Source organism: Somniosus microcephalus, chromosome 1, assembly GCF_052327205.1.
Source record: "Somniosus microcephalus isolate GS21.2 chromosome 1, FLI_Smic_1.0, whole genome shotgun sequence".
Lineage (NCBI taxonomy): Eukaryota > Metazoa > Chordata > Chondrichthyes > Squaliformes > Somniosidae > Somniosus > Somniosus microcephalus.
In genome coordinates, this window is record NC_140987.1 from 212651324 (window position 1) to 212672260 (window position 20937).

General features: G+C 44.7%; 1 protein-coding gene across 4 annotated transcripts in view; it reads right to left on the bottom strand.

Moving 5' to 3' along the window:
* The window catches only part of LOC147124570 (ras-specific guanine nucleotide-releasing factor 2-like), a 361280-nt gene that overhangs the window by 100280 nt on the left and 240063 nt on the right, over positions 1-20937 (bottom strand). For 3 of the 4 annotated variants that reach the window (XM_085989546.1, XM_085989537.1, XM_085989552.1), the window contains exons 16-17: positions 15747-15809; positions 10437-10601 (exon numbers count right to left, since the gene is read on the bottom strand). In XM_085989546.1, the coding sequence (XP_085845672.1) occupies positions 10437-10601; positions 15747-15809 (228 nt within the window). The remainder of the gene's footprint in view (positions 1-10436; positions 10602-15746; positions 15810-20937) is intronic. The other variant, XM_085989542.1, reaches the window with a different exon arrangement.

Here is a 20937-nt window from a genome sequence, read left to right on the forward strand (position 1 = left end):
CCCAGATTTTTGGATCTAATTTCTTCCCCTGGTTTTTGATGCTAAAAATAAAGGCTGGGTATTTCCTTGGTGCTGTTCCTGCTCCTCCACTCTAACTTTGCAGGGAATACGATGGAAATCCTATTTATGTTTGCAAACGGGGTTTCCACCGGTGAAGTTACAGCAGTGGAGCAGAGCGGGAGCAGCTCCGTGGAAATTCCCAGTCAAAAACTGAAGAGCACTTGAAAATACCTGGGTTATTAAATCAGCAAAAAAAACTGACTGTAAAGGTCCTTAAGGTTGAAGCACAATACTATGTTTCTGCTATTTCTCCCTTTTTTTTTACATAGAATTACATAGAGTATACAGCACAGAAACAGGCCATTCGGCCCAACCAGTTCATGCTGGCGTTTATGCTCCACTTGAGCCTCCTTCTGTCTTTCCTCATCTAAATCTAGCAGCATAATCCTCTATTCCCTTCTCCCTCATATGCTTATCTAGCCTCCCCTTAAATGCATCTATACTATTTGCTTCAACCACTCCCTGTGGTAGTGAGTTCCACATTCTCACCACTATCTGGGTAAAGAAGTTTCTTCTGAATTCCCTATTTGATTTCTTGGTGACTATCTTATATTGATGGCCTCTAGTTATGCTCTTCCCTACAAGTGGAAACACTCTCTCTGTGTCTACGCTATCAAAACCTTTCATAATTTAAAAGACCTCTATTAGGTCACCCCTCAGCCTTCTCTTTTCAAGAGAAAAGAGACCCAGCCTATTCATCCTTTTCTGATAAGTATAACCTCGCATTTCTGGCACCAGTCTTGTAAATCTTTTTTGCACCCTCTCCAGTGCCTCTATATCCTTTTTATAATATGCCGACCAGAATTGTACACAGCACTCCAAGTATGGTCTAACCAAGGTTCGATTCAGGTTTAGTATAACTTCTCTACTTCTCAATTTTATCCCTCTAGAAGTAAACCCTATTGCTTGGTTTGCTCTTTTATGGCCTGATTAACCTGCGTTGCTAGTTTTAGTGATTTGTGTATTTGTACGCCGAGATCCCTTTGTTCCTCTACTCCATTTAGATTCTTATTTTCCAAGTAATATGTGACCTCTTTATTTTTTCTGACCAAAATGTTATACCTCACACTTATCTGTGTTGAAATTCATTTGCCAATTATATGCCCATTCTGCAAATTTGTTAATGTCTCCTTGTAATTTGTTGCAGTCCCTAGAAATAGTAGATCCATTGCTGATCATCTTCCAACATTCGATGGAATCTGGAACAGTACCCATGGATTGGAGGGTAGCTAATGTTACCCCACTATTCAAAAAAGCTGGTAGAGAGAAAATGGGGAATGACAGACCGGTAAGCCTGACATTGGTAGTGGGGAAAATGCTAGAGTCCGTTATAAAAGATGTAATCGCAGAGCACTTGGAAAATAGTGACAGGATCGGACAAAGTCAACATGGGTTTACAAAAGGTAAATCGTGCTTGACTAATCTACTGGAATTTTTTGAGGATGTAACTGGTAAAATAGATAAGGGATAACCAGTGGATGTGGTGTATTTGGACTTTCAGAAGGCTTTCGATAAGGTCCCACATAAGAGATTAGCGTGTAAAGTTAAGGCACATGGGATTGGGGGCAAGGTATTGACTTGGATAGAGAACTGGTTGCAGACAGAAAGCAAAGAGTCGGAATAAACGGGTCTTTTTCCGAGTGGCAGGCAGTGACTAATGCAGTACCGCAGGGATCGGTCCTTGGACCCCAGCTATTCACAATATATATTAATGATCTAGACAAGGGAACTAGATGTAATATCTCCAAATTTGCAGACGTCACAAAGCTGGGTGGGCGTGTGTGCTGTGAGGAGGATGCTGAGAAACTCCAGGATGATTTGGACAGGTTGGGTGATTGGGCAGAAGCATGGCAGATGCAATATAACATGGATAAATGCGAGGTTATCCACTTTGGTGTCAAAAACAGGAAGGCAGATTATTATCTGAATGGCAATAGATTGGGAGAAGTGGAAGTGCAACGAGACCTGGGTGTCCTTGTGCACCAATCGCTGAAGGTAAGCATGCAGGTGCAGCAGGCGGTTAAGAAGGCAAATGGTATGTTGGCCTTCGTAGTGAGAGGGTTTGAGTACAGGAACAAGGATGTCTTGCTGCAATTGTACAGGGTCTTGGTGAGACCACATCTTGAGTATTGTGTGCAGTTTTGGTCGCCTTATCTGAGGAAGGATGTTCTTGCCATGGAAGGAGTTCAGCGAAGGTTCACCAGGCTGATACCTGGGATGGCAGGAATGACGTATGAGGAGAGATTGGGTCAACTGGGCTTATACTCGCTGGAGTTTAGAAGAATGAGAGGGGATCTCATTGAAACTTATAAAATTCTGACAGGACTGGACAGACTAGATGCAGGAAGGATGTTCCCGATGGTCGGGGAGTCCAGAACCAGGGGTCACAGTCTAAGGATAAGGGGTAAGCCATTTAGGACAGAGATGAGGAGGAATTTCTTCACCCAGAGAGTGGTGAACCTGTGGAATTTTCTACCACAGAAGGCAGTAGAGGCCAATTCATTAAATATATTCAAGAAGGAGTTGGATATATTTCTTAAGGTTAAAGGGATCAAGGGGTATGGGGAGAAAGCAGGGACAGGGTACTGAATTTGGATGATCAGCCATGGTCTCATTGAATGGCAGAGCAGGCTCGAGGGGCCGAATGGCCTACTCCTGCTCCTGTCTTCTATGTTTCTATGGTTCTGCCGGTTGCCCACCAGTTGCAGCAGGAAACAAATGGACCTCTGCAGATTTCAGGGCAAATTACTTTTTTTTTAATGTGTAATGACAAAAAGAAGCGGCGAATCAGGAGTGAGATTGTTTTACAGAAAGAACAGAAAGAAAAAGTAAACAACATTGAAAGGGACTATTGCATAAAAAGCAAAATAAATACTGCACAGAAAATTTTTTTTAATAGTCTGTTTTTGGAATGGGGAATTGACTTTTTCAACTTCTTTAAATTGGAGGGTTTGACTTTTCAAAATTAACACAAGATTACTAGTTACAGCGAACACTGGATTATCTGATCAGTCTCATGAACATTGATGTGGTATTTCCTAAGGGTTCACACAAACAATCACTCACTGAATGTGACATAAATGCAAGAACAGAAGATATAATGGAATAATCTACCGCATCATGGACTCTATGCAACTGCTTTGATCTTCTTAGTAAAGGTTCTGCAACGTTTCTGCCTGGTTAGGAAGGCAAATATACAATCAGTGTATTATGGAAATTTTACAAATTCAGGCTCCTGGTGTAAGCTTTGCACCCTCTCCCCCAGGAGCGCGAGTGGCCCAGTTTTCTTGCCACAGGATTCAATATGACTGCAAATAGCAGCCCCTGCAGTAAAAGTAAAAGAAACAAAAAGAAAGACTTGCATTTATATAGCGCCTTTCACGTCGTCCCAAAGCGCTTTACAGCCAATGTAGTACTTTTGAACTGGAGTCACTGTTGTAATGTGGGAAATGCGGCAGCCAATTTGCGCACAGCAAGCTCCCACAAACAGCAATGTGATAATAGCCAGATAATCTGTTTTTGTAATGTTGATTGAGGGATAAATATTGCCCAGGACACTGGGGATAACTTCCCCTGCTCTTCTTCAAAATAATGTCATGGGGTCTTTTATGTCCACCTGAGAGAGCAGAAAAGGCCTTGGTTTAACATCTCATCCGAAAGACAGCACCTCTGACACCATCAGACAGAAGAGATGGAACATGGTGCAGAAATGTTGCTACAATCCTCAAAAGATTAATGAAAGTGCAAATTGTTGCTTTGTTGATACTTAATTTTGTCTGATTTGCTCACCAGTACCACATTTCTTCCTTCAGTTGGCAAGAGGAGTACTTTGTGCCATGAGCTGCCCCTTAGTGGTCACCAGTGCATGCCTGGCCAATCGAGGTATACTTCTGAAGGGCTGCGCTGATTCTACTAGTGTTTCTTTCTGAAATAACTTGTTCCCTTGAAGAACTGTTCTAAGAACTAACAAAACTTAGCCACTTAAATTAATCAACTTAGAACATGTTGAGGCTGGAATTGAAATTGCCTACATGTATTCTATTTACTAATATACTGAGGAACTGGCTGCCAGGCTTTGAGCGGAGCTTCCACTTGACGAGTTCTCCATAGAGTAACACTCTGGATTAGCTGGAACTGGATGTTTGCCCCCCATCACTCTCAGACAGACCTCTAAAGGATAATTAGAAAGTTTCCAATGCTTTCTAATCCCAGAGATGAGGGGGGAAGGATTTGCACCAATATTGTCAATAGATTGACTAGAGAGCCAACGTACTTTGCTAATTGTACCATCCCAAACTGAAAAACAGTATACAATAAGGTCATGCCACTGTGAATCTTGAAGTATTGGATTGCACATTGGGATGCGGAATTTTCACCACTTCACAAATCAGGCGAATAGTCTTCTTCTGTGAGGTGGGGGTATTGTAGGGTCAGTACCTGTCAACTGTACTGATATATCCCCTGGGCTTCTGTAGTAGATGCTCTGGCTTGTAGGGTTTAATCTAAAAATGGCCCTATGGATGATCCAGCCACAGGTATCAGGTCTTCCTGTTATTCAGCAATGCATTCACTAGAGTGCACCCAGATACTGTGTCTTATGGGCCTGCTGTATGTTCATTATCTTGAAACTATTTTCATCAGATGCACTCTCCTTCTCTGAAATGCTGATGGGCTCTTGAGCAACTCAATAAGTGGAAATGATGATATGATCTGTGAAGACATAAGTGACGATATGCAATATAGGATTTTGGACTATGTATGAAGTATGAAAAAACAGAGAGCCACTCATTATGGAAACAGGACATTATATCTGAGGATCTATAAAGGTTTACTAAATATTGTTGGCGTGCATGTGGTTGAATACTTCATGGACATAGGTATGGTGAAATTATATTATTTATTTTTAACTAAAGCAGTCAGTGGTCATTACATATATTACTTACCAGACCCATTTGCAGATAGTAATATTGAGATGTGGTTATCTTCACTTTGGACCAATTTATTCTTAGGCAATTTGGACTAGATGCCCTGTTGCCCTGGGCAATTGATATGCGTTTCTCAACCTGTTGTAGTTTAGATTTCCTAGCTATTTTACAGGTCACCCATCCATGTTCTTGTCATCTGTAGCTACAGTCACTTTTGCTTATTCATCAACTTTCTTGACCACGATGCTGTCATGTTTTGAAACATCTCTCTGTGGTCAGTAGCATTTTTTCTGTGCCAAAGAGTGCCAGCTTCTTTATTTGTACCATGCCCCCAAATATGTAAACCAGTTCCATTTGACTGAAACCGGTGGGTGAATTTTCTACCAGGTAGTATTGCTCTTGATGGCTTGATCTGCACAAGCTGGAACCGGGAAACTGCTTGGCTAGCAATCCTGCCAGTCAATGCTGAAAATGTACTCTGTGCAGATTTCAGTTGGGGCTGATCGCATGCACCAATCACTCGCTCTTCTGTTAAGTAGGAGCCCTGCTAAGAATACATACAGCATGTAATGAAGGTTTTTAGCAGGCACATTTCACTCTCCGATGTTTGGGCAGAAGTCCTGCCCAGTAGCTTTTCTGTCCATTATTGCGATATGTTAAAGGAAAACTACAAGTAGTCCCAATATAAAGGTGTAGAAAGAAAATATTCTAAAGTCCTTTTGGGATTTTTTTCCCAAGTGTTAAATCTATTTTCCTCTGTTTCTAGATCATGGAGCAAATAGCAACAGAATCATAGTTATTAATATCACAGGGAAACTGACAGTACAGAAACACTTTCCTAGAGTTCTGCGGAACAGCAAGATCCACATATATAGCCCAATACATCAGTGCAGGACTAAGGCAATGCTGCTTTGTGCGAGAAACCATTTTTCAGAGGAGACATTAAAGTGAGACCCCATGTGCCTGTTCATGTGGATGTAATAGATCCCACCGCACAATTTAAAAAAAAGAAAAGACCACCATCCCTCCATTAACCAAACCACCAAAAACAGAATCACTAGTCAGTCATCTCATTTGCTGTTTGTGGGACCTTGCTGTGCACAAATTGGCTGCCATGCTTGCCTACATTACAACAGTGACTCCACTTCTCAGAGGCAGCTTGCCGGTCGTGGAAAGGAGTGAGATTGGCTGGTTGGGTCACGCGACAAGGGCAGCAGGTGAGTGCAGGTGAGGGTAGAGGCAATCGGGGGGGGGACGGGAGACAGTAACGAGCCGTCAGCGGCCCAGAGTTTTAATGTGGAGCCAGCTTGCTTCTCCTGGCTCCACATTCAGGTAAATATAAAATTTTGTACTTACCTTTTTGGTGGCAGTCTCCAGCAGTCTCTTTAAGGACCATTGGGTTGGCTGCTGTGCGCCCGAGAAAACTGACCGCATGATGCACGACGAATGTTGTAGTCAGTTGCATTCTAATCTGGAAAATGCAGTGGGCCTAATGCCTGGTTCAAGAGGGGTCCCTGGACGACTACAGAGAGTCCTAACCAATATGGCATGCGCCGTACTTCAATCGCAGACTGAGTCCGCACATCATAGTTTACAGTTCAGTGCCCGAGTCTCACCCAAAAAACCAGGTGCACAATCAAATTTTTAGTCTATAGTCTTGACATGCTATCAATTGAAAGAGCATTTACACAATGACAGACATGGGCTAAAGCCACAGCCTGTTATCCATGTCATTAAATGATCATTCATCATACAGCTGTGTTATAATTCATTCATTATTTCAGATCCTTTGGAGATATGGGAGTGCTAAGGCTTTCAGTTGTAATTTACAACATTAATGTGTGCCCTATGGGTTTACATGGTTAGAGACTTGGGGGGAATTTTAACCCTATCTGCCTGGCAGGTGGGCAGTTAGACCACCCAGATTACTTAACCGCCAGAAAGCCACCAGGAACTCACCATTCCAAATTTTAACCTGCTCTACTGAAAAGTGGTAAGGATACCTGCCCAAAATCAGGGACATATGCACGTCAGGACAGGAAAAGGCCCAGACAGATACGTTTATTTTACTTCCCATGTGGAGCCAGGAAAATCAAGCGCTCCTTCGAGACCCTCCCTCTCCCTTCCCCAATGCGAGACTCCCATGAGATGGCCCCTGAAGCCAATCTCGCCACCTACCTGGTGTCAGTGGGCAGTCTCCGGGCCATGTGATTTTCCCTGCTTCCTGCCAATTTCCGCCCGAGAAGTTGGCCAGTGGGATTTAAATGAGGCTCACGAGTTAAAAGATCCCAGGCCTCATTTCTGGAGCAGCGGGTGAGTTTCCACCTCACCTTGTTACCCTCCAACCGGACGGAGTTAAGATCAGGGCCTTAGCATGGGTCAGCGGTAAATGAGCAACAAGTTGCCTGGAAACACATTGCGGCATTTCTTTGTGCACCATATACCTGGTAACTGAGACCATTGTGTAGTTTTCTGTCAGCTGCTTCATTAAGATGTACCAACTCCTTCCATGTCTGTTCCCAGGTTTTGTGGGTAGTGCATGCAATGTTGAACTTGGCCACAACCCCCTGCCAAGCTTGTTGCCCTGCTCTCCACTGAAGTGGGACCTTAGAGTGACAAACAGAACAACCTTCCTCACATCCACATCATGCAGCAGCACTTCCATATCACCAGCTATCAAACAGGAAATGTGAGCGCTGCACTGTTCTGTCACTAACCTGTAAACTCCGTTTCCTGCTTCCACATTTATTATGCCATCTACTGGATTTTTCCGGCCAATTTATTTTGCCCCAAACATCCTTTGGAAATATTCAAATATGCCTTAAAAAAATTAGGCTTCATAAAGGCTAACACAATTTTTGTTCCCATATTTTTAAGTGGCCACAACTCTTTACATGTTGCCATTGTCATGATATTCTTTTACAAAAGTTACTCAGAAGCTTAACCAGTACAGGCATTCTTATCAGGCTACTGTTCAGCTGGAATTGGTCAGAAGATCGGGTTTGTGAGGAACTGTCAGTATTTAAAAGTTACCACAAGACCACATGCTGTAACCATACTGGACAAATTGTGAGTAATAATACAGCATTTGGATAGCAAGTATATGAGTGAAAGACTTTCTTAAAAGGCATGTTGTGAAATGTCGACAGCATCTCTAAAAATCCATAGGGATCCTGCTGGTCTCCTCTCGTAACTCCAGCAGGAACCTGGTGGAACCTACAGTAGGGACCTGGTTGTGTCAGGTCATTACCGTTCCCGGGCTTTTCCAGCATGCCTTGTAAGGGTAGGAACCTCTGCCTACCTCTTATAAGGCAGATGTCATCAGGCAGGATAAGCAGGAATAACCGATGTAAGAAGTCTCTGCTCCTCGGTCCACAGAGGTGCTTGCATCCATGCATATTAGGCCCCTTCCCACTGACTCAGCAAACTCTGACAGGGTCAGTGCTGGTGGGCGCCAGTGATCACGACCCTGGTGTAACTGCCAGGATCCCACAGATGTTACGGGCCAGCACATCTATAGTTCACTTTCATTAATAAGGCATTTAGGAATTACACCTTTTCTATATTAGTAAATGACTATCAGCAAAGAATATCTGACATTTTCAACCAGAGATGAAACTACAAATGCTGGAAGTACACAGCAGATCAATCAGTATCTGAGATAGAATGGTTGGTTAAGGTTTTGAGTGGGACCATTCATTACAATTGGTAATATCGGGGCGAGAGCATCTTTACAGGACTAGAACAAAGAGGAAAGAACAATAGGTAAGAATCAAGAGTACAGATATGCTGACTACTTTTGCAAAGAGGCACCAATACATGTAATTAGATTTGTAATATTTAAAGAGTTTTTATTTGATCAACTGGATGTCTGTCATGCATGAAAACACAGCACTATGCTTGTTGACGGACCAAGTTATTGAGATGGAGCACATGTTCTTCTCAGAAGACCAGAGAACTTAGGTGCTGTTTGGCAAGACTTAGAGACCCTCCTGTGTGTGCATAGGGGTACTGCTGAAGTTTAATGGGTTTAAACCATGCAGCTTGCCAGCTCATAGTGCTGATTAACTTCCTGCTGCTTTCCTATCTAAGGCCACCCTACCCATTGGGGCAGGGTTGTCCAAATACAGCCCATGGGGCACATGCAAGACCTGGCAACCTAGCCCAATGAAGTTCAACTGAGTTTTATTTGTATCTATATTCCTTATTCTTTAGTATATTCTGTTTGAGGTTTGTGGGCCTGGAGGCTTGGAAAGTTCTGTTCTTAATGCTGTTGCATCATTGGTAAATAAATCCTAAATTGGAACACTTCATCTGTTATTATTGCAACTTGAGATATATGCAAATGAAGGGAAACTTGGATTTATAATCATTATATGTGGAATGTGAGCTGACATCATAGGCACTTACATTCATGGCCTACAAAGACAACAGGCTTGGTCACTTCTCCATTGGGGCACTGCCTTGTGGGTTTATCTGAAGTGAAGTGGGAAGAATCCCAGCTTCCAGTGGCAGGTTGCCTCCCTCAGGTCCATCAATGAGCTAGCTTGGCTGGCCTATCGCTAACAGTATCTTGCCTGGCTCAGGTATCAGGTTATCAAGTTTGCCACAGGTGCTCAATGGTTTCAATCACTTATCGCCAGGTGTGTCATCTTGGAGTCAACTCTGCCCCCATAGAGCCTTCTTACTTTCCTGCCAAAGGAGGGTAATCACTTGTTGTTCATTGTGCAACTGGCAAGTGTAGCTTTAAGTCCTTGGTGATGGACAGCAGATGTCATAAACTCATCCTGAGCAATTATATAAGCAGCACAACTCACCGTAAAATGCAAGGTTGAGGTGTAAAGGATTGTGTACTGTACAAAGATCATCTCAGTTAGGCATGATAACAAGCATTAGTAAAACAAAAAGGAGTTAAACATGGCTCGAAATTGAAAGGGAAAAAAGGGGAATGTGAATGAGAGAATCCCGCAAGAAAATCAGGAAGGTAACTAAGATCTGAAGATATTGAAGTCAATGTTCAGACCAGAAGGTATGAGTATGTCCAGGAGGAAGATGAGATACTTTTCCTGAAAGTTGTATTGAGATCAAAGATGGAAAAACTAGATTAAGAATGGTAAGGGGAAGGGGGAGGAGTTGTCATGATAACAGGGAAATCATGGACTGAAATTGGCAGAGGCCACCCAATCTGCTTTGCTCTCCCCAGTACAGAGGAAACCACAGCATGAGCAGAAAATACAGTGTATGAGATTGGGGGGAAATACATGTAAATCATTGTTACAGGACCTGGGCAACAGTGAGCGAAGAAACAAACAGGTAAATGTGGCATTTGCAGTAGCCGACTGTCTTTCAGATGTCCGCTAACCTGCTCTGCTCTTCCAGCAATTTCTATTGATATTTTCAACCCATTGACATACTGAAGTAAATGAAATGAATAGGAGAGGGTAGCTTTACCTCCCGTAGAAACTCGTCTAAATTTTTCCTGCACTCCAGTGTTTTCGGCTGGTGAACTCCCATGTCCTGCTGCTGCTGTGGCAATGGCGAATGCTGAAGCAGGAGACACAGAGCACCGTGCATTGTCCATCTCCCTGCAGCCAGGTCCCGTCACACCAGATTGAACTGCATTATTTAAATCACACAAAGGAAATTCTTAATTCTACCAGTTTGTAGGTGTAGTTAATGCAAATTGTAAGACACTAAATGGTACAGCATTCTAATACTTTGCCTTTGACCCTAATGACATTAGTTAAGCCATTGCTGGGATTTGAATTCATTTGGCAGTTGTGAAACATAGTAAACTGTTTCTAAATGTAACTTAAAAAGAGAAATGTGAAGAATATCAACAGGTTATGACAACACGCTCTTTCCTGTTGTTTTGTCATAAGTCACTGATGTATATTTATCTATAATTTTTCAGTATTCATTGTAGAAACCAATTTTAGAGATCTGTATAAATGTTTATGGCAGAATTTTTATACATAGCACATTATAGTGTTGCACGTATAATGTACAATTTACAGGCCCTGAATTTCCTCAATGACAGTTATGCCATTGTTGCACCGGAAAGTTCACCAGTAGAGGGAGTTACACACAAGTTTCCTGGGGGAAGTTAGTTTAAATATTTTTGGTGAAGCTCTGATGTAACTTGAATGCAGAAACTGTGAGGGGAATTTGGCTTTGGGCGATTTTGGAAATGAAAATTGGGAGAAATGTATAAGGAATGGCGAATCCGATGTCGCCTGTTTTACACTATCACCTGAAGTCAAAATGAACCCGTGTAACTTGTTGACTTTCCCCCCCGCCCCCCTCCCCCTGCCCCACACCATCCCCAGGAAACTTCAGTGCAACAATGGCCTAACTCTTTAAAAGCACTCTACAGATGTTCAGCAGCAGCAGAACACTGTCCGACAGCAAGGTAAGCAGCAAACAAGTGATTTGCTGCCAATTCCCACCAAATCACGTGATGGCATCTCTCAGCAACAGCCCAGATTGGCACCATCATACCCACTTAAGTGCCCATTGGGCACCACCACAGGTAGAAGAAGCGCAACTGGCTTCTCTGATGAAGATCTCTAAGCCCTCCTTCAAGACATACGAGACAGGAGTCTCACACCCCTGGGTCTTCCTTTCACCGAGCTGGACACCAACATTAGTCGTGCTGCCTGCAGGGAGCTGGCACTGGCACTGGCTCCCAACTCCTCATACCCAGGTTTGATCGACAGTGCAGAAAGAAGTGGAAACACTTCATGAGGGCAGGCAAGGGCAGCATGTCACCACACTCTCCCTTTCCTCCCTCCCACCCTGGGCACCACCACACTTTTCATCCTCTTAAAGCAACACTCACATTACTAACCCTTCACACTACACCCTGGGTAAGAGTGCCTACAACCCCGCTAACACACACCAACTGTCTTGCACAATCCCAAAACACCTTCCTCCACTCTAACCGCCGCACATTCCCACATCTGTCACTTCACCTCTACCAGCACACTCCTTAACCCAAGCCTCATCGCACACACACACCCTTCCACCCCATTAGCTTGTAATAAAAGAAATGTTTGCTTTGAAATATACTGGGCACTTCTGTCTTCTCATTTATGAATATTACAGTAAATCAGGAATTACAGTAAATGGACTATTCAGTAGGTTTGGACTTCTTCGCACAGGTGTGGATGTCTGGCAAGATCCTTCTAGGCTAAAGAGATCTGCTTTAGCATTATCTGGTAGCCTATGTAGAAGAAGATAGAAGAGGCGAAAAAAACAAATTACCCTGAAATCTCAAATGCTTAATAGGGCACCATCTTCATGAAAAGGAGCTTAGCAAACATTTTTGCATTTATTTGCAAGCAAATGATGCAATAATATTCTACAGTGATATGCAATGATGATGTTGTAGCGGTTCGTGTAGATCGCCACTAAATAAGAGAGTTTGACTTCGACGAACTATTAACAAGTTGTTTATTTACAGGAACAGACTAGTTACATCAGGTAAGATGGCAGGTAAGATGGCTGACTGTAGGAGAACCGTGGTATAGGTCTTGTCCCAGCGGGGACTCCACGAGGACTGAGTTCGCAGTCCTGTGGAGAGTGTGATGACGTCATCACGCTCCGCTGTGTCTTCCCGCGCTTTGGGTGTCACGTGACCGCGTCGTGACATCAGCACGTTCGCGTGCGCTTAGGCGGTCACGTGACCTGCGCCGTTGCGTCTCCCCGGTACGGAGGCTGGCCGTTGAGGCCGAGGTCGCGAGGCCGGGCTGTGCCGGCGGCCATTCTGGAAGGCCGAGTCGGGCCAGCGGCCGCTGCACGGTACGTGACGTGACGTCAGCGCGCTAGGGCGCATCTTAAAGGGGCAACGGCCCCAACAGGTAAGTTAAAGGGGCAACGGCCCCAACAGGTAAGTTATACATACAGTAAGGTAAGTTAAAGGGAATTATGTATATCTTTATGTAAGGGACAACCGGTGGTACCGCCACAATGTGCTGTATTGGGCTCTACACTAAAGGAAGTATATTGAGGCTTTAGAGAGGGTACAAAGCAGATTCATTAGGATGCTGCCTGGTATGAGGAACTACAAATGCCAGCAATGTAGATTGCGGGGTGATATAATAGAAATGAATAAAAAGGAAAATTGGCAGGGTGTATAACGGGTGGCTGATCCTATATCACCCATCTTACACCCCCACCAAAGTGGAAAATTGTGGCCGCTGTTCCTTTAAGCCTCTCTACTCCTATCTTCAACTTAAATTGCCATGCTCCCTGCTTTGCTAAAGCTGCTGTGGCCACAAACTTCTCCACAGCCCCAGAAATGATGCTTGACTCTGTAATTGGCCAACAGCAGGCTAGTCCTGTTAGGTTTTATTTTTTTCCTCTTGTTTTTTCTCTTTCTCTCTCTGCTCTGCTTATGTGTCTGCCTGTGTGTGTATCTCACTCGTTTCTTTCCACTCTTATGTCTTTTCTCAGGTTCGTTCAGTCTCTTTCTCCCCATTTGCTTTTTACTACCTTTGCTTCTCTCTACTTCCCTTACCTCTCTCTCTCTGCCACCCGCAGTATGAATTTCATGCAGACAGCGTGTAGGAAGGAGGAAAATAGCATTCGGATTATTTGTTTAAAAATACCCCCTCAATGATTCTTATCCAGAATTTGAAAGCAGGCAGAAAAACATCAATACAAAGCTCTATAGATTAGTAGTTTGCTGTTTTCTCACCTTAGAATTATTGAGACCAGTTACATTCGCTGAATATGGGAATCACCATAGATATGGGACAGTTTGACGAAACCATTTAAGACCACCAATTTGGTGGGCTGACAAGAGTACTACTGCACAGTCTGCCTGAATTTAACTGGTAAAAATAGAAAACGATTCTGACACCTGGGCATTAGTAACAGCCCTTTGCTGGCAATTCACAGGTAGTGAGAATATATAGGGTAGTGAGATACAGCCCCATGCTGGGAAAACACATGGAGAGTAGTGACTAAAAGCCCAATGCCAGGAGAACAACAACAGCTTGCATTTATATAGTGCCTTTAATGTAGTAAAGCGTCCCCTGCAGGAACAACCCTGTGCCAAGTGACCACACAGAAGGCAATCAATAAACACAAGGAGCAAGGGCTAGGGAGGTGCTTAATTGTGACCCATTGTCAGGCAGTCAATAGTCAAGTGAGCAAAAGAGTGGTAGATATAGCCAGATAGCTGAGTGAGGATGATTGAAAATGGGTAAAGGTAGTAGATGAATATCAGGGTGGAGACTCAGAGCCACTAAGCTATTGGGGTACTAAGCAAACATAGAATGTTATGAATGGTAATTGCAAGTACACCTAGAGACCAGGAAGAAGTTGAACCCTACACATTGCCTGAGTACAGATAGGAAATGAAGAAATACTCAGGTCAGCCAGCAACTGAACTGTAGGGAATGAAGAGATGAGCAGCATGCCTGAGGTTAGCAGATGATTGAACAAGCAAGGGAGAGGAGCTGGGAGCTGTGGAAACCACTTGGGAACTAGATAAACGGAGTTAATACACCAGGTACAAGCGATTGGATGGAAGTTTCCTGATCTGAAGACACTGTTTACAGGATTGAAAAAACTAGCATGACAGAATTCCAAATCTATGGCCATCTTGCTAACTTCCTATTGTATGTGCACAATCAAATACAATCTCTAGTTAGTCAAATATCAAATTGCATCATACAAAATCTGTGATTAAGTTAGCAAGCTAGACATACACTGACAAAATAGATGTAAAAGCAGCCTCTTACACTTCAAAAAAGATGCACAGTAATGCAATGTTGTGTGAACAGGATTTGTGTGTAGGCTGTCTCCATTCACAGTGCAGTCTAATTTTGATGAAACTTGAGATATGGCTCAAAAAATGTCATCAGGGTCTCTAAGAGATTAATGCAATTTTCTATGCACAATGCATTACAGCTGTGATGTTACTTGTCATCGCCCGCATCCAATCTGAACAGCTGCAATAAAAACACCATCTGGCATTTTCCTGGGACCTGACCTGCCAGTGAGGATGATCCCAAATGGTGTCATTAGTAGCCAGCAAGCCCATACTATTTCTTTACAATACATTTGAGAACAACATAATAAACAAGTGCAAAGAGAGGATAATCGGTACCCCCTCAGTGAATTGCAAGGCTGTAGTCACATTGAGGAGTTCAAATGTTGTCCTAAACCATAAGAGCAGAGCTTGAGCAGTTTATGCTTGTCATCTGAACCCTACAACTAGACCACTGCCTGCTTTATAATACATTTCAGGAAGTGAATTTTCACCATAATTCTTTGCCCTGCTGTTGGAGTGTTTTGCTTCTGTTGCTGATTAAAGATGTATGGCTTGAAGGAATGTTGGTTTTGTGAGGAAATATTAGATTCTTCACCCGCTGCTATTAATTTTCTGCAGCAGGACCTGCAGTATTGCCGATTATTTCTAAAATTAATATTGGGAAAATTCACACTCCTTACAGATTATAAAGCACCAATCCAACCAACAGACTGAAACAATGGGAGTGAATTTCTTTGGGTCTTCTCCTACTCCATTGCTGTAAACAGGATTTCAGCTGAACTTTCCCGATAGTTACTGCAGCCAAAAAAGAAAAGCCCTGAGGAAATTCACTCCCAATGTCATAAACTAGGAAACTAAAGATTTGTTAGCCTACAGATGCGCCTGACTCCCATCGCTGGGCTCCAGCCTTTAGCTCCCTCCTACGTATAATACAACTACTTTGAGTGGCTTATCTAAAGATTGTAGACACATCTTACCATTAAATCTGAGCAGCTGCTGGCTGAGGGGAACGTTTCTAACACAATATTTCTGTCGTAGCCCTGAGTATGCCAAGTGTGAAGTGTTAATTTTTTTTTAAAAAGGAACAATGTGAACATTTTTTTCAAAACTTTAGGCTTTATTGTGATAAATGTTTGAGTGTGTGTGTAAAAAGGAAAGGATTCAACTGCATGGAAAGTGCAAAGGAAAGGCCTTACAACCCCACTGTGATGTAAGCACAAAGGATTATACAATCATGTCAGACAGAGGAGCATTGCAAGGTTTGTTATAAAAACAATAGCTAACTTAGTTGTTCATTACATATTTTACTGTAAAGCAAAACATTTGGCTTCATTAATTAATTCTAATTCTTGCGGTTTGAGATCTTTTTGCACCTAAAAATATTCCCTGCTGAAAACTTATGAATATGCTATGTAATAATGTTGATGGAAAAGCTGCATCTTTGGAAAAGTAATGAATGTAAACCATAGAAGATAGGAGCAGGAGTAGGCCATTCGGCCCCTCGAGCCTGCTCCGCCATTCAATGAGATCATGGCTGATCATCCAAATTCAGTACCCGGTCCCTGCTTTCTCCCCATATCCCTTGATCCCTTTAGCCTTAAGAAATATATCCAACTCCTTCTTGAATATATTTAATGAATTGGCCTCTACTGCCTTCTGTGGTAGAGAATTCCACAGGTTCACCACTCTCTGGGTGAAGAAATTCCTCCTCATCTCTGTCCTAAATGGCTTACCCCTTATCCTTAGACTGTGACCCCTGGTTCTGGACTCCCCGACCATCGGGAACATCCTTCCTGCATCTAGTCTGTCTAGTCCTGTCAGAATTTTATAAGTTTCAATGAGATCCCCTCTCATTCTTCTAAACTCCAACGAGTATAAGCTCAGTCGACCCAATCTCTCCTCATACGTCATTCCTGCCATCCCAGGTATCAGCCTGGTGAATCTTCGCTGCACTCCTTCCATGGCAAGAACATCCTTCCTCAGGTAAGGCAACCAGAACTGCACACAATACTCGAGATGTGGCCTCACCAAGGCCCTGTACAACTGCAGCCCTGCAGTCTGATCGCAGCCCTGCCTCCGATCTAGTTTCTTTTCTTTCCAGTTTTGAAGAAGGGTCCAACCCGAAACGTCAACTCAAATTTCTCTCCACGGATGTTGCCTGACCTGCTGAGTTTTTCCAGCATTTTCTGTTGTTATTTCGGATTTCCAACATCTGCAGTATTTTGCTATCGTACTAGTGTTTGGTTCACTGCCACACCTCTTCTAGGAATGCCTACCTTGAAGAAGTTCTGCTCTTCTCTTCGACGGGATCTCCGTTTGGCTCTTCAACCTTGTTCATCTTCATTACTTTCAGTTTCCCTTCTCGTGTTTGATCAGGTATCTGCCAAGACTCGGTTTCACAGCCACATCATTTTCCTCAGCAACTGTCTCCGGTTCCGACTTACTCCACGTGGATTCCAACTAAACTTCCACCCTTCGTGCTTCGGATCCACCCAGGATTACAAATATCTCCAAGATATTCATCGTTCCTCGAACTACTGCTCTCGCCGCATCCTGAGATCCACGCTCAACGCCATGCGGCGCCACATGAACACACTCGACTTCTCTCTTCAGCAACACCGGTGCACTCTATCTCAAAGCTGTCCGGGTCCACAGTTCCATTTCATCCTTCGACTCATCCGACGCTTCAACAAAAAACTTTTCTTCTTCCTTCCCGATGTCAAGGATCGCAAGCTTCATCAACTCTTGGACACCAACGCCCCTCCGGAACCTTCTTCCCCTTCACTTTCCTCTGACCCCCCTTCTCCCAATCCCACCCCCTGCCGCGTTTTCACTATCCCCTCTGACCTTCCACTCTCTGACCCTGAACGATCAGTCCTCAGCAAAGGCCTGAGCTTCATCCCCTTACGCCCCCACCTCAATGAATTTCGAGCTCGGCACGATGTTGAGCTCTTTTTCCGCCGCCTTCGTCACCGTGCCCACTTCACTGGCCAGGAGTCTTCCCCCCGCACAACTGACCCTTTCTCCCGCTTGCAGAATTCCCGTTCTACCTGGACCCCTCCCCCTGGCCTCTTACCCTCTCTAGATCTTTTCATCGCTAACTGCCGCCGTGACATCGGCCGTCTCCATTTCTCTGCTCCCCTCACTCACTCCAACCTACCTCCCTCTGAACTTGCAGCACTCCATTCTCTTAGATCCAACCCTGACATTGTCATTAAACCCGCTGACAAGGGTGGTGCTGTTGTTGTTTGGCGTACTGACCTCTACCTAGCGGAAGCTGAACGCCAACTCTCCGACACCTCCTCCTACCTCCACCTGGACCATGACCCCACTACCGAACATCAAACCACCGTTTCCAAGACTGTCACTGACCTCATCTCCTCTGGAGATCTTCCCCCTGCTGCCACCAACCTCATAGTTCCCCAACCCCACACAGCCCGCTTCTACCTCCTTCCCAAGATCCACAAACAGGACTGCCCTGGTAGACCCATCGTTTCAGCCTGTTCTTGCCCTACAGAACTTATCTCTTCCTATCTTGACTCTATCTTTTCTCCCCTTGTCCAGTCTCTTCCCACCTACATCCGCGACTCTTCGGACGCCCTCCGCCACTTTAACAGTTTCCAGTTTCCTGGCCCCAACCGCTTCCTTTTCACCATGGACGTACAATCCCTCTACACCTCCATCCCCCACCCGGATGGCCTGAGGGCGCTCCGCTTCTTCCTTGAACAGAGGCCCGACCAGTCCCCATCCACCACCACCCTCCTCCGCCTGGCTGAACTTGTTCTCACATTGAACAACTTCTCCTTTAACTCCACTCATTTCCTCCAAATCAAAGGTGTTGCCATGGGTACCCGCATGGGTCCTAGCTATGCCTGCCTTTTCGTGGGCTATGTGGAACAATCTTTGTTCCAGTCCTACTCGGGTCCCCTCCCTCACCTCTTTTTCCGATACATTGATGACTGTATCGGTGCCGTTTCCTGCTCTCGCCCCAAACTTGACAATTTCATTCACTTTGCCTCCAATTTCCACCCTTCCCTCACCTTCACATGGTCCATCTCGGACTCTTCCCTTCCCTTCCTCGACTTCTCCGTCTCCATCTCTGGGGATAGGTTATCGACCAATATTTACTACAAGCCCACTGACTCCCACAGCTACCTGGACTACACTTCCTCCCACCCCGCTTCCTGTAAGGACTCTATTCCATTCTCCCAGTTTCTCCGCCTCCGCCGTATCTGCTCCGACGACGCCACCTTCCACACCAGTGCTTCAGACATGTCTTCCTTTTTCCGCAACCGAGGATTCCCCTCTACTGTGGTTGACACTGCCCTCGACCGTGTCAGTTCTATCTCCCGCACTTCTGCCCTCACCCCTGCCCCTCCCTCCCGGAACCACGATAGGGTTCCCCTTGTCCTCACCTTTCACCACACCAGCCTCCACATTCAACGGATCATCCTCCGGCATTTCCGCTACCTCCAAAGTGATCCCACCACCAAACATATCTTCCCCTCCCCTTTCAGCATTCCGCAGGGACCGCTCCCTCCGAGACACCCTAGTCCACTCCTCTATCACCCCAAACAGCCCTTCCTCTTCGCCTGGCACCTTCCCGTGCAAGCGGAGGAGATGTAACACCTGCCCCTATACCTCCCTCCTTCCCACTATCCAGGGCCCCAAACACCCCTTCCAGGTGAAACAGCGATTTACTTGTACTTCTCGCAATCTAGTATACTGTATTCGCTGCTCACGATGCGGTCTCCTCTACATTGGGGAGACCAAACGCAGATTGGGTGACCGCTTTGCGGAACACCTCCGTTCAGTCCGTAAGGGTGACCCCGAGCTTCCGGTCGCCTGTCATTTTAATTCACCGCTCCATTCCCACTCGGACCTCACCGTCCTTGGCCTCTTGTATTGTTCCACGGAAGCTCATCGTAAACTCGAGGAACAGCACCTCATCTTCCGATTAGGCAGTCTGCAGCCTTCCGGACTCAATATCGAGTTCAACAATTTCAGATCATAAGCTCGGCCCCCATTTCATTTTCTCTTGTAATTGTTCCACTCCTTTTCCCCACCCCCCTTTCCTTTTGTTTCTCTCTCACACCTGGCAGCTATCTTTTGCCCTGCCAGTACACTTTACACCTAATCCCAGCCTATTACTATCTCGTCTAGCTTCTAATCTCTTTTACTTCTTTTGTTTCTTTTATTCTTTTGTCCGATCGCAGCCCTGCCTCCGATCTAGTTTCTTTTCTTTCCAGTTTTGAAGAAGGGTCCAAGCCGAAACGTCAACTCAAATTTCTCTCCACGGATGTTGCCTGACCTGCTGAGTTTTTCCAGCATTTTCTGTTGTTATGCAGCAAGACATCCTTGTTCCTGTACTCAAACCCTCTCGTTACGAAGGCCAACATACCATTTGCCTTCTTAACCGCCTGCTGCACCTGCATGCTTACCTTCAGCGACTGGTGCACAAGGACACCCAGGTCTCGTTGCACTTCCCCTTCTCCCAATCTATTGCCATTCAGATAATAATCTGCCTTCCTGTTTTTGACACCAAAGTGGATAACCTCGCATTTATCCACATTATATTGCATCTGCCATGCTTCTGCCCAATCACCCACCCTGTCCAAATCATACTGGAGTTTCTCGGCATCCTCCTCACAGCACACACGCCCACCCAGCTTTGTGTCATCTGCAAACTTGGAGATATTACATCTAGTTCCCTCATCTAGATCATTAATATATATTGTGAATAGCTGGGGTCCAAGGACCAATCCCTGCGGTACCCCACTAGTCACTGCCTGCCACTCGGAAAAAGACCCGTTTATTCCAACCAGATCTTAATATTGTAATAGGGCAGCACTTTTCTCACTATAATGCTCCACCTTAGGGGATGTACAGGGGAGTGGGGGCAGGGAGAATTTACCATCCAGTCTTTCCTCTCTCCAACCCTTTAAGAAACCACCTAATTTCTGTCCTCTCCCAGAATGAGATGAGAATCTCAACAGGTAAACTTTTTCCCCTGCACTCTGTGACACATGTAACAATGTGAACAAACATAAGACCATAAGGAATAGGAGCAGGAATAGGCCACTTGGCCCCTCGAGCCTGCTCTGCCATTCAATAAGATCATGGCTGATCTTGGGCTCAAAGCCACTTCCCCGCCCGCTCCCCATAACC